The sequence below is a fragment of the Gavialis gangeticus genome, unplaced genomic scaffold (assembly GCF_001723915.1).
Source record: "Gavialis gangeticus isolate Ggan-Ray unplaced genomic scaffold, GavGan_comp1, whole genome shotgun sequence".
Taxonomy (NCBI): domain Eukaryota; kingdom Metazoa; phylum Chordata; order Crocodylia; family Gavialidae; genus Gavialis; species Gavialis gangeticus.
Window position 1 is genome coordinate 12,469,899 of NW_017729016.1, and position 12,461 is coordinate 12,482,359.

At 41.4% G+C, this 12,461-nt stretch overlaps 1 protein-coding gene and 1 long non-coding RNA gene across 3 annotated transcripts in view; one reads left to right on the forward strand and one right to left on the reverse strand.

Moving 5' to 3' along the window:
- LOC109294497 overlaps positions 1 to 4,153 on the forward strand; it is a 24,264-nt gene extending 20,111 nt beyond the window's left edge. Inside the window, exon 4 of the long non-coding RNA XR_002096531.1 lies at positions 2,969 to 4,153. This is a non-coding gene — a long non-coding RNA (uncharacterized LOC109294497). The remainder of the gene's footprint in view (positions 1 to 2,968) is intronic.
- BAIAP2L1 (BAI1 associated protein 2 like 1) overlaps positions 1 to 12,461 on the reverse strand; it is a 77,870-nt gene that overhangs the window by 44,799 nt on the left and 20,610 nt on the right. For both annotated transcript variants that reach the window (XM_019512886.1, XM_019512887.1), the window contains exon 3: positions 4,160 to 4,246. In XM_019512886.1, the coding sequence (XP_019368431.1) occupies positions 4,160 to 4,246 (87 nt within the window). The remainder of the gene's footprint in view (positions 1 to 4,159; positions 4,247 to 12,461) is intronic.

A 12,461-nucleotide genomic window follows, 5' to 3' on the forward strand; every position in this document is an offset into this window, starting at 1 on the left:
CTTCTGATATTCCACAGGTTGCAAGAAGGGGTGGGGAGGAATGGATGATCTTACTTCCTTTTCTGTAATCCTCGTATTGCACACTCCGTACCCCCCCCCCCGCTTAGTAAATAAATATTTACACATATGGTTGGCACTAGGTCTACAACTTCATCTTTGAACAACTTGAGATCTTGAAAGTATATTATTGGGAGATTAATGACAGATTTGAGAAACTTTGACCAAGATTTTAGGTGAATGGGGGGCAGATCCAAAAAGTTAGGTGCTTATAAAATAAGATTTAGGCACCTAAGTCTACCTAAATCCAGAGTGGAGATCCAAAAAACTCCTATTCAGTGGCTGCTTATGCCCAGAAACACCTACACTGCCAAGGTGCCTCTCTGTTGGGCTTGGAAGTCTCCCAGGGGCTGGCAGTTATGCTTCTGTGTATGTGCAGAAGTGCTTAGCCTGAGGTTAGGTGCCCATCTCCTTCCTAAGCCCTAAATGAACTTAGGTGTAATTTCTGGATTTCAGGTGGCCCAGTCCTGTCTGCATGCACAGAGCCCACTAACCCACACTGACAAGATTGGGTTCCTCACAAATTTCACCCATAGCTGCTTCATTTCTAAGATGCAGTCCATAGTGGTGGGAATGCTGTTTGCCTCTGATGTAACAGCTGACTGGTTAGAGTATTTGCTCAGAAGTGGAACACCTGGATTGCAGGCCCCCATCACCTGAGAAAGCTCAACCCACATCTACTTCTTGGGAGAGTGCCCTAACCACAAAGCCACAGAGTGGGTGGGGGGGAGGGGTCAATCCCCACCCTATCTGTTGAAACTGTGGTGCTGTATAGAAAGGAATGCATGATTCATGGATCCTACAGGAGAGTTCAGTAGACAGCATGACTAGCATACTAGTGAAGGCACTCACGTATGGAAAAGAGTCACGCTGGGTTCCTAATATAAAAATAAAGCACCAAAAATCAACTGAAATACATTGTGGAAAATTAGTACATGACCCTCAACCCCCTACCACCACACACACACACTCTGTATAGGATCACAGCTGATTAAAACTGACATGACCTTCTCTTGCTGGGGAAGGTAACAGAAGATCTGGTCAGGTTGCTGCCGGTCAAGAATAGGGCCTATTGGCAAATCTACAAGGAAACTCACTTAAGACATACAGTTCTCTCTGTTACACTAAGGTGAGTCTGGCCCAAGATTAATACCAGTGAAGTCACAGAATGTACATAAGTGTTGCTGACTTAGCTCAGCAAGAGTAAGAGTCACAGAGAGACTTAGCATTTAAACCAAGATAAAGCACAAGGACCTCTTAACTTTAAAAGTATATGCCTTTGCCTCTAATGGCTTGAGAGCTGCTTCACTGCTGTTTAGACAGCCTCTTTAAAAATGTAAGAACGGTTTTTCACAGGCTCCTAAAAATATGACAGTGTTTCTTCCAGTGTTCTCTGACCTTTTGTACTTCTACACGAAGTACTTTATCACAGACCAACCTGGAAGAAATCCAAGACTTTCTCAATGAAAAAATAAATTCTACAGCAACAGCCTCAGCATAACGTAGAGTGAAGTGTAGCATTAAGGCTTTGATCCTAATGAAGGCTAGAATGCACATTTAAAAAAATCTATTTTCAGGACATTTCATAATTACTGGGTGGAAAGATTAATGAATGGAGTAACGAACATTGTCAGTGAGGCTAGCCCAAACTAAGCTTTTTTGAGGGGAGGTGAGGGGGGGCAGGGAGGGGCACGACTTTCCTCTACTAAAGAAAGGGCAATAAACAGAGTTATTTTTAGTAGTTAGCTCCAGATTACCCAGCGACATAACTTAGAAAAGAGGGCAAGCCTCCAGCTACATGTCTTTCTGTAAATATAAAGTTTCTGTGCCTTTTGACCAATTCTTTGAAGGTCAAAGAACTGGTTAGCAAAGGCACAGAAAAGCAAAAAGGCAGAACTAAGTTTTGTTACTAGTAACTATAATTTCTCCATTTATTTTTATACAACTGCAAAGGATTTATACAATATTGAATTCTTGTTATGGTCTATAGCCCAAAATAGAAAGTATACTTTATGTAAGTTACTTGGAAAGGAAAGAAAGAGAATGATTGTTATGAACTATACTTTGCTTTATGCTGTTTGCTGTTGTACCACTCCCACCATTTGTTAGCAAAATGTGAAAAGTCGCACACAATGGCAGCGTTAGAATAAGTCATGAAAAGACAGGCAGGCACAAAAAATCCAATCCCCCAGAATAACTTAACTCTTGCCATTTTTTTCCACAGATATTAAGGAGAAAAAAAAATTATTACCTCTCACTCTGTTTTAATATGTAGTAATTTAGGGAAAGGCTTTCATTACAGTATAGTTGAAACAAGAGATACTATTAAATGTATAAAAGAACAGAAAACTTGACAAAGTAACTGAGGGATCCCCCCCAACAAACTAGTTTCTTTTTGCTGAATTCTGCAGTGATGTCATACTTCTTATTGAAGACACAACCCCAGATATTTCCACAACAGCTGTGTTTTTGTAGATTGAATGTTATAACTTCACTGCTTCCTAAAGGGAAAATAGACAGGGTATGGTTCTAAAACATCAGGTTGTTTGAAAATGTGCCTGAAGTAACAGGGAGTTAGGAAACTTAATTTACTTGTATATTGTTACAGAGTACTGTCACAGATTTTAATCCTTCTTTGAAAGTTTGATGTTACTCTTTCAAAAGACTGACCTTTAAATAGAGTATAGTTAATCCTCTTGTACAAACTGAATAACCTTACTGAAGAATGTAACTGAAATTTCTAATGTAAATTTTAATATGGGGATTAAATTTCCAGCTATATGATGGTATGAAATGTTGCAATTAAACAACATATGCTAATATACATTATCCCAATCATTTATTTCCTAAAATTTCTTAACTTTTGTATCTGAAATGAAAATGAAATATAATATTTTTCATTTATATACAGCAAGGATATCAAAGATCCAACCCTCAGGCCATATCGGTCCTGTGGACCCACTCATCCAGTCCCTTTGGTCTGAGTTGACCCACGTTTATGGAGTGGCCCCAAGTGCAGGGCTCAGGATGTGCATCACATGCAGTGCCTGCTTCAGGCAGCTCATGATCCCTACATGTGGTGCCCACTGTGGGACTCATGCTGCACATGACGCCCATCCCAGCCCATTTGGAATCTGCTCTGCACAAGAAGCCCAACCCACTGGCCTGGTCCAGGACTGTTCTGCATGCTGTGGACACTCAGGTATTTCAATGAACTGCTTTCAATTTACTGGTTGGGAAATTAGTTCCTTTTTACTTCTTGGCAATATTTGAATTCTCTGCTCTCTCTGACTCAACTCCTCCTGCTTCTAAACATTTTTCAGTTGTTTCTTTAATTACCTAGTTGCTCCTATATAAAATATCCCATCAGACAAAGTAGAACAGCTAGAAGCCACCTTGCAAGGAAAACACATTTTTGCATGGATGATCCCATGAATTCTCTGCGAATCATATTTTATAAACTCCTGGGATTTGGTCACCCCACTGACCTCCTAGAGACAGCCCTACCAAAAAATAATTTTTAACAAGAAGCTCTGTTTCAAGAGTGCCTGTGCTTCCAGACAGCAAGAGTGAACAAATAAGGAATATAATTTTTTATTTCCTATTTAAAAGGAAGGAGAGAGGTAGCAAATTTAAGTGCATACTTATGCTACTGATATGTACCGTGAAAAGCAGAAGTGTTTAATTTATGAAATCTGAAATGGATGTGTGAAGCCCAGGAGGTGGAGATGGGAGGTTACCCCCAAACTGAAATTGACACTTAGTAAAAATCTGGTGATTCTAAAAAACACATTTTGTTCTTCAGAGCCTTATTGTAAGCCTCACCAGTAAGATTTTGAGAATGTGTGCTGAACTTATTGTATATCAAAGCTAATGGTATGAAATACTCCATCCTGTGCAGGGCAATCATCTAAAAATTTTCCTTCAGCATAATAGAGTTTGCTGAGGGGTTCACGTAGCACACAGTCAGCCCCAGGACTCTTTTCAGCCCACCCCTTTTCTGTGAACGTCTAATTAGTTTTGTGACTAATCATCTGAAAAGCAAAAATTAGAAGCACCTTATGCTGAAATTTAATAAAATATGATTTACAGTTTTACTTACCTAATTCTTTAGAAACAGGAGATTCAGTTGCTATATCTCCAATCTTTGCAAGGCCATCATAATATGCTCTTCCAGCAAGTATCATAGCTACAGGGAAAAAAATAATGCAAAATTTGTATTCATTAAAAACAAAACTGGTTGAAATATTCAGTTTCTACAACACTTTCGTTGGGACAATTGTTGGATCTGAGGTATGCAGAGAAAGAGTCTCAACACTCTACAACACTCTGGTAAAAGTACTAGCCTGCGAGTGATTCAGGTTCAAATTTCTAATCTGCCTGGGATAAACTGGAATGAAAATCAAGTCAGAGAAGGGACATGAATGTGGATCTCCCAAACTCCAGGATACTAACCACCAGCCTTTGGAGCATGCTGTACAAAAGACAGTGAATTTTAAACCAGAGATAAAAGCAATAATTTAAATATTTTACCAAGGGAATGCTGCATGATATGTGGAAACTGATTCTACCAACACACTTTTGTAAACATGATAAACACTCCTTAGTGCATGGATTTTTATAGACATATTGTGTATTTATTATAATTGGACAGAAGATCAGCAAGATTGTGACAATTCACAGCGCAAAATCTAAAATGCCTGGTGTAGCTCAGTGGAGGGAATGTTAGAAGGGACTGGCAGCAGTGAACCCTAAATCCCCACCCCCCAATCTAAGTAAGTGTGAAGGCACTAGTCAGAGAGGAAAGCATATTTGGGCAGATAAAGAATACATGCAAATGAAAGAAAAAAGGGTTTTGCTTCTTGCCTTGAAGAAGCCAGTGGCAACAGTTGACTCAACTCATCTGCACACTCTGTCCCCAGTTCAAGGTTTCCCTGGGATTTTCAGGGGCTGTTTTACCTCATTTGGGCTACCCTGCCTACCAACTTGGTGGAATCGACAAGGAACAGGCTCCCTGTTGGCCTCGTGTTTGTGAGGTTTTTCATTTTTCTTGCAGAATTGGTGAGATGCAGGCATGTTAAAAAGAAACAGGAATGAGAAATCTGCTTGGAGAACACAGGAACATGTAATTTGTTGCTAGTGTGGACAAAGGTTAAAGGGTCCATTCCTAAAAGTCACATTCAGGATTTCACAATGGACCTTGTGCTTCCAAGGTTCCATTTACTGGGCGAACAGGGTGAGAGGGAGACATTTCAGAAGTGACCTGAACTGCAGGAGAAGGTGGAAGGATCTATCCTGACATGTGGATTACACAGTGGGAGTTCTGTATTCTGACACTGTACCCACTTAAATGCCTGGTATATGAAAAGTGCTGGGAATAACATGCCCCTCTTCTGTGTCCAATCCTCAGCCTACCGGTTAAATTCATCCCCGTTTCTTTCATTTGCCCGTGTGTCTGGATCAAACTTTACTAGAATAATCGCATCTGTATAGTGAAAGAATGAAATAAGATAACTTGAAAGCCTCTTTCTATAACTTTTCAAAATCCTTTCAGAAAAACTTCTAGTCAGAGGGAGGGGAAAATAGTTGAATAACTGAATTGAAACCGGTACTGGCTCCATAGATTCATACATGCCTGTCATTTTAGGACTCTGCAGAAAATCTCAAGCATGACAAAGTGCTCATTTTGATGACTATCACAGCTGGTCACACCAGTTCACACAGGAACATAAAAAGGATCAGCTTAATCAGTAAACAAGGTGACCAAGGAGAACTTTTTAAAATTGATTATTCCCAATATGTTGCCATAACTTGAAAATGGAATGAGTGGTCTTAATGGAACAAATCCTGCTTCACCCCGCTGGTTACAAACAGTCCCAGAGATAATGCAGATGGAGGCAGGATGTCAGAATGTGATGGTGACTGGCCCTGCTACTCGTGCTTCCACTACCTTCTGGGACAAGGGAGAAGAATTTTCTCCTCCTCTTAGACTCTCACAGAGCTCCTTTTATGGACCCTTGCTACTCAGGGTTGGTATTTGGGAGTGGTGGTACAGCCCTTAGAGTAAAATGCAGTTACCTTAAACAGGAAGTTATGACACAATAATTCACAGGCAATTAGACAGCTATGACAAAACAAAAACAGCAACACCAAAATATCCAAAGAGGTGACTGTAAAAAGCAAGAGGTTCTCTAAAATGTTATTAAAAACAAACAAACAAAACCAGTACTAAGAGAGATATCTAAAAATAGTCCTATGAATACCTGCAACCAGTGGAAAAATATTTACCATTCCACGGTTAGTCATTACATCTGAAGCAACCCGCTAATGACATACTTTCTCAGATTTGGATGAACTAAACCCATCTGTCCTAAATATTTCATTTTTTCATAGAGAGATACTACAGGAATAAGGCTGTACACTTTAACATACAGATAATGAAACACAGGTAAGCTTTTGTAATTTGTTCTCTCAGCACTCTCTTCAACTAATTCTCCAAGTAGGATCCTCATGGAAAAGTCTTCATTTTGCATATACAATTTTCTGAAATCACATAAATTTTGGGGCTATTAAAAAGCAATAGCATGACACCCATAACTTTCAATTGTGCTAACTACATTTGTCAATTGTACATACATTCTGCTAAACCTTACATGTTATCCTTTTTAATACTTATACAGATGACAGATGGTACCCCCGGAAAGTAATATCTCATGTATTTCCATGTCATATATGACTTTTAAATAAGATTTAGAAGATGACAGTCTGAGTGTTTTCTGCAGCCAGAATAATCATTAGGCTACCAAATATAATTCCAGAACCTTGTAACAACTGATTTTTCTACTTTGACTGGTAAAGAATTCTGGATCTCTCAAATTGTGGGACTTGAAAAATTAAATTCCTGAAAGGTGGTTTTCAAGTTAAGGAGACTTATACTAGATAATCAGATTTGGCATTCTTATTTTCATTTTCAACGGGTGTAGCTAATGCTCCCGAGGCTATAAGCAAGCTGCTTGAATATAAACATTGTAAAGTCTGTAGTTTAAGATAAGGTTTCTACTTTCTTTGGCAGATCCAAAGACTTGCATTAAGTACTGTCTGCATATATCTGTTTGTCGATCATATATTTTCTCATTCAGTAATCAGTCTCCTCACAAAAAAGCCTACTTTTACCTATCGAGATCAATGAGTCTCAACCAGGGTGCCACAGCATCCTGGGATGCTTTGAGTCTTTCAAGGGTGCTTCAGCATTGTTAGGTTTGCCAACATGTTTTACAAGATAAACCTAGAGGTTTCAAATAGGAATCCATAGTGGTAAAAACATTCTGATCTTTCTGAGTTCTTTGCAACAGAAAAGAAGGCTGTATTATTTTTTCTTAGGTCAAAAGACAAGTGAAAACTAAGAGCTGGCATTTTCCAAGGAGTGCATCGAGTCTAATGAGGGGTGTGTTGGATCTAGAAAGGTTGAGATCCACTCATCTAGATCTTCTCTTGTACATAAGAACTTGTTAAACCTTGTTTGAAATACAGAATCACCAGAAACTGGACAACCCCCCACCCCCCTCCCATTAATTTCACATAGCTCTTAGTTGCCAATTAGGTCTTTTTAAAAATAGAACACACTGCAAATCCATTTCTTCCTGGAGGAGATTGAGCATGTGCATGTGAAGTGGCAGCCTATTTGAACATCTGTTACAGTACTGTCCCAAAATAGGTAACAAAATGGCTTTATTTCTTTGCCTTTTATGATAGTTTATCCTTCAAATTAGAGCTTAAAAATGGTAATCCTCTTTTCATATTTAACTTCTCCTACACAATTTGTTGCCAGAAGTGTAGATTCCCAAAACAAGACACGCTGCTTCTGTAACCTGAAAGTTGGCATGCTGTAAAATTTCTTCCTCCTCCTAATATGTATGAAGAAAGAATTTAATTCAAAGAGTTTTAATTCAGCTAAAGGGCTGTTATAGATGTTATTAATTTTTCTGAAGTTTTGTCAATCAATTTTCCTCAGCCTTTTCTGGTCACCGAATTACAGGAGCAGAACAAATTACCTCCTGCACGCTTTATGGAATAATGTATTAAGCAACAAGTTCAAAGCTCTGAACAGCAGCAAGCTATTCATACAGTAGGACACAAGGACGGTGCACAAGAACAGGAGTTCCCAGAGAAGACACGTGACAAGATTTTAACTGCTTTGAAATCAAGGCAACTTTACATGTTTGTTCACATTTATTACGTCCTAGCCCAGGACAAAGGTAGCTTGGTTTCTGGTATTTCAGGAGACATTAAGCTCTTAACATTTCGAAGTAGTGGTGGTTTCAATTATTCCCTGTTAATGATTTCTTCCTTTGTATCTGGCCCCCACTGTTTAAATCTAATGCAGTTTTGCTGGAATGTAAATGGAAGGATCAACATCCAAACTAGCGAGGGGCCAACAGCTAGCAACTGCAATGCATGTGCATAAGCCATTTTATACCATGCAAATCTGGCTTTGCTCCATCTGCAAGGCACCTGAAATGCACCTGTATTTCATGAGAGTGTGCAGTAATGGCAGAAATCAATAAGCTATTCTTGCAAATGGTGGTGATTAATATGCTTTGAAGGAATTTGCCTCTAAAGAACTAGAGTTATTTAATGTGAAGAAGAGAAGACTGGGGCGGGGGGGAGAACGGGACACTTGATAACACGTCTTCAGATATCTGAAGGGTAGTTATAGAGAGAGGTGGGCTTTTCTGTGTGGCTATAAGGGACAGGACATGGGACAATGGACTGAAAGCTGTAACAGGGAACTTAGGCTGGAGATTAAGAGGAGCTGTCTGTCCATGAGGGTGGTCAAGCATTGGAACAGGCTACCTAGAGAAGTTTTGGAATCTCAATTTCTGGACATTTTCAAGAGCAGGCTGGATACCTGGCAGGGCTGGTTTAGTCAGGGATTATCCTGCCTTCAGTAGGGGACTGAACTGGATGACCTTGCGAGATCCCTTCTAGTCTTACCTTTCTGTGATAATTCCTAGGATAACTTTTACCCCAAAGTACAATCTAAGCAGGCCTTCTCCTTGGAACTTCATGATGCTACTTGTTGGACATACTGGGTAGGGAGTGGGGAGAGAAAACAAAAAGGAAGGGAACCAGCCTGTTATAGGTGGTAGTTTTCTTGGTAAAGAAAAGATCATTTGCTACCCCACAGTTCATCACTGAGGAAGTACATCACAAAAGCAGCCCGAGGTACAGGCTTCTGATTTCCTCAGGAAGAGGAGGAACTTCTTGAGTTCAGTTCCCTGTTGCATTATACATGTCTTACTCTTTTCTGTGCCATGCTCCATAGATTTTTGGTGCTCAAACTTTGTGAAGAAATGAAACTACTGTATATTGATACACTGATCATAATGCCAGGCTCCCCCTGCACCAGCAAGTTGAAAGAGGAGTGCTTGAAGACCCAGCTCAGCCCAGCCAACAATCTACTGCTTGACAGCGGGCTCCTGGGACCCACTGGGGACTCAAACTGGCTTCAGTGTGGTCTCGTGCCAGGCTGACAATCAACTGATTATTGACCCTGCCTGGGACATCCTCAAGTCTAGTTTGAGACTAAGGCTTTCCTCACCAGGCTGACAGTCAGCTGATTTAATTATCAAAACCCTGTGCCCCACAGTCCTGGCTAGGCTGCTGCAGGTGGGGGAAGTCAGAGGCTCCAGGTAGTGGGGGGAGGGGGGAGGGATCCAAAATACTTCCTCCACTGGGGACTTTAAACCAGCCAGTAACCTTTGATTTCCTGTGTCAGGCAGCCAAGCCAGAGCTGCCGGGTAGAGGGTTTAAAGTCCCTGGCATGGAAGCTGCATCAGTAGCACTATTCAAAAGCTCTCTGTGTGGGCATGGATAGCTGGGATGATGGGAACTCCCTGGAAGTGGCACCTGCAGCTGGGGAGCAGGGAGCTTCCAGCCCCACAGGTTCCACTTCCACAGGCACCCTGGAAATTTTAAAAAAGCAGTTGTCCAGCTGGGGCTCCCAGCTGTATGCCCACTTTTTAAAGGTCTAGGACACAGTGAGTCTGAGATCGGGAAGACATTCCCTGATGTCAGGCTCATGACCTCCCTCCCCCTCCATCATCTGCCTTCAGAGATCAGACAATCACTGGGTCCAGGACCTGATGCTGCCCCTGGCCCAATCCCGCTGATCACATAGGGGATGGCTGTGTCCAGGACCCTGGGATTGCCTCATGTTGGATCCCTACACTCAACTAAGTGTGGGGATCTGTCATGGGTCAGCCCTAAAATGGCACACCTTCAATTTAAAGGTAAAATAGAAACAAGCCACAAAGATGTTCCACATTATATGTGGAATATCTTTTGGCCTGTTTGCTATATTATCACACCATAACTTGGCTTGATAACAACTTGTGGCCAGGTTCCTATTTATGGTGCTATTAACATCATTGGCAGTCCCCCAACATGAGGATGACAGTCTTCCAGTAAATAGGGAAGTCACTGGCGAGTCCATAGGTGACAGAGAGAGCCTATTTGAGATGCATGTTAGACTGCTGACATGGCAAATAGTTACAAGAAAAGATCTTAGTGATGTTGGGGCACAGCCTTTTCCCTTTGTTTCTCCTGTCTATCCACTTCTATAGTGAGGTACATTTGCTCAAATTGATCAGTGCTTTGTCATACATCATGGCAACACTAGGGATGACTTAGTGCTCGAGTCTCACAAGTATTGATGTTAATATTGCATTTTTTTCAGAATGGCCTTCAAGGTGTCTTAGAATCTCTTCATTTGCCCACTTCTAGAGCAGTGACCATCCATGAGTTGGGAGTATAAGACCTGTTTTGGGAGCTGGTTGTGAGGCATCCTTATGACACATCCTGGCCAATGGAACTGGTGCTGTATAAACATGGCTTCAATGCTGGTGGTGTTTGCTTGAGCCAGAACACCGGGATTCATTCTTCTGGTTTTTAGTTGCTACAGAAAATCTTCCAAAGACAACGCATTAAAGGTATGGCTCCTCATATGCTTGGCCCATAGATAACTTTGGCTGTGCTAAAGAATCTATACATATCAGGGCTGTCAGCAGACTTTTGAACCTCTTTTGCTTTGTCCTTCCACCACTTGTTCTTTCACTCTTGAATTTTCCTCTGGGTCTTGGGATTAATGTAGCAATAAAAGGCATTTGTACACATGCTTGTTCCACAGTGCTGGATGCTTTTAAGAGTGCCTAGTACTGCGGCACATGGAGTTGTATAAGTGTCAAAATGCACGAGTGCTGAGAAAATGGTGGCAGTGCGCTTCTGAACTAAAACACATCAAAGATGTTTTAGTTCAAAAGTGCACCACTGCCATTTTCTGTGCGCTGATGCACATTTTGCCACTTGTGCAACTGCATGTGGAGCAGCAGAGTGCATTTCAGCTTGCATAGAGAGCAGACTTGATTAACTGAATTTTCTCTGACCCACTGGATCCTTAGTGCATTGTGGGACAAATAGGTATGTGTATAAATGCCTAAACTGGTGATAAAGCCTCCCAAGATTGCAACCTGGATATGGTGCAGGTGACGTGCTACCAATGACCTTCAGAGCAAAGCTGCTTGGAGTGTCACACTCCTGGTAAAATGACCCACGGTGGCAGACTAATAGTGATTAAAAAACAAACAAAAAAATGTCCTCAACAGTGGACCAGGCAGATAAAGAAAGAGTACTTCATAATGGGTGCAAAGGTGGATGAAGGCTGCAGTGTAACAGAAACTTCAAGCTGTCTGAGTTTCCATCAGATTAAGGTTTCTTCCAGCAAAGTACCATGTGACTGCTGATGTACAGTGGCATCCCCGCATTAGAAAATGACATGTGCAGGCATCTTCCTTCAATGGCAAATCCTATGGTGATGGGCATGTGGCCACAAGGGCAGGTGCTAGTGATTACTGGAAGCACCTAGTCATGGACCTACACAAGTGATGACTGTATGATAGTCATGTTGTGTTTAGAACTGAGACAGGTGCAACTTGGCAGATGCAATCATGACTGAACAGGCCTATTTAGAGTCCAATCTACTCACCCCATATTGGGAGGGGGCTAGAAAAGGTGCCCTAAACAGTCTGTCTCATGTCAGCTGACTGGAAAGTTGCATCCAGTGGGATCATTCTATCTACTATCCAAATCAAACAAGTTTACAACTTGGAATGTCTGCACTCTCATGGACAGTGCTAACAGCAACCCGCTAGTGTGAAGGATACCACTTATGGCCAGAGATCTGGAATGATTTGATTTCTGTACTTGATGAGACCAGATGTGCAGGAAGGGGACCAGCTCACAGAGGCTGGCAGTGGCCATACTTTTTTTTGGATGCGGGGGGGAGAGAGAGGCGAGGCAGGGAGGGTTGGGGGGGGGGGGGGAAAAAAAAAAAAAAAAAAAAAAAA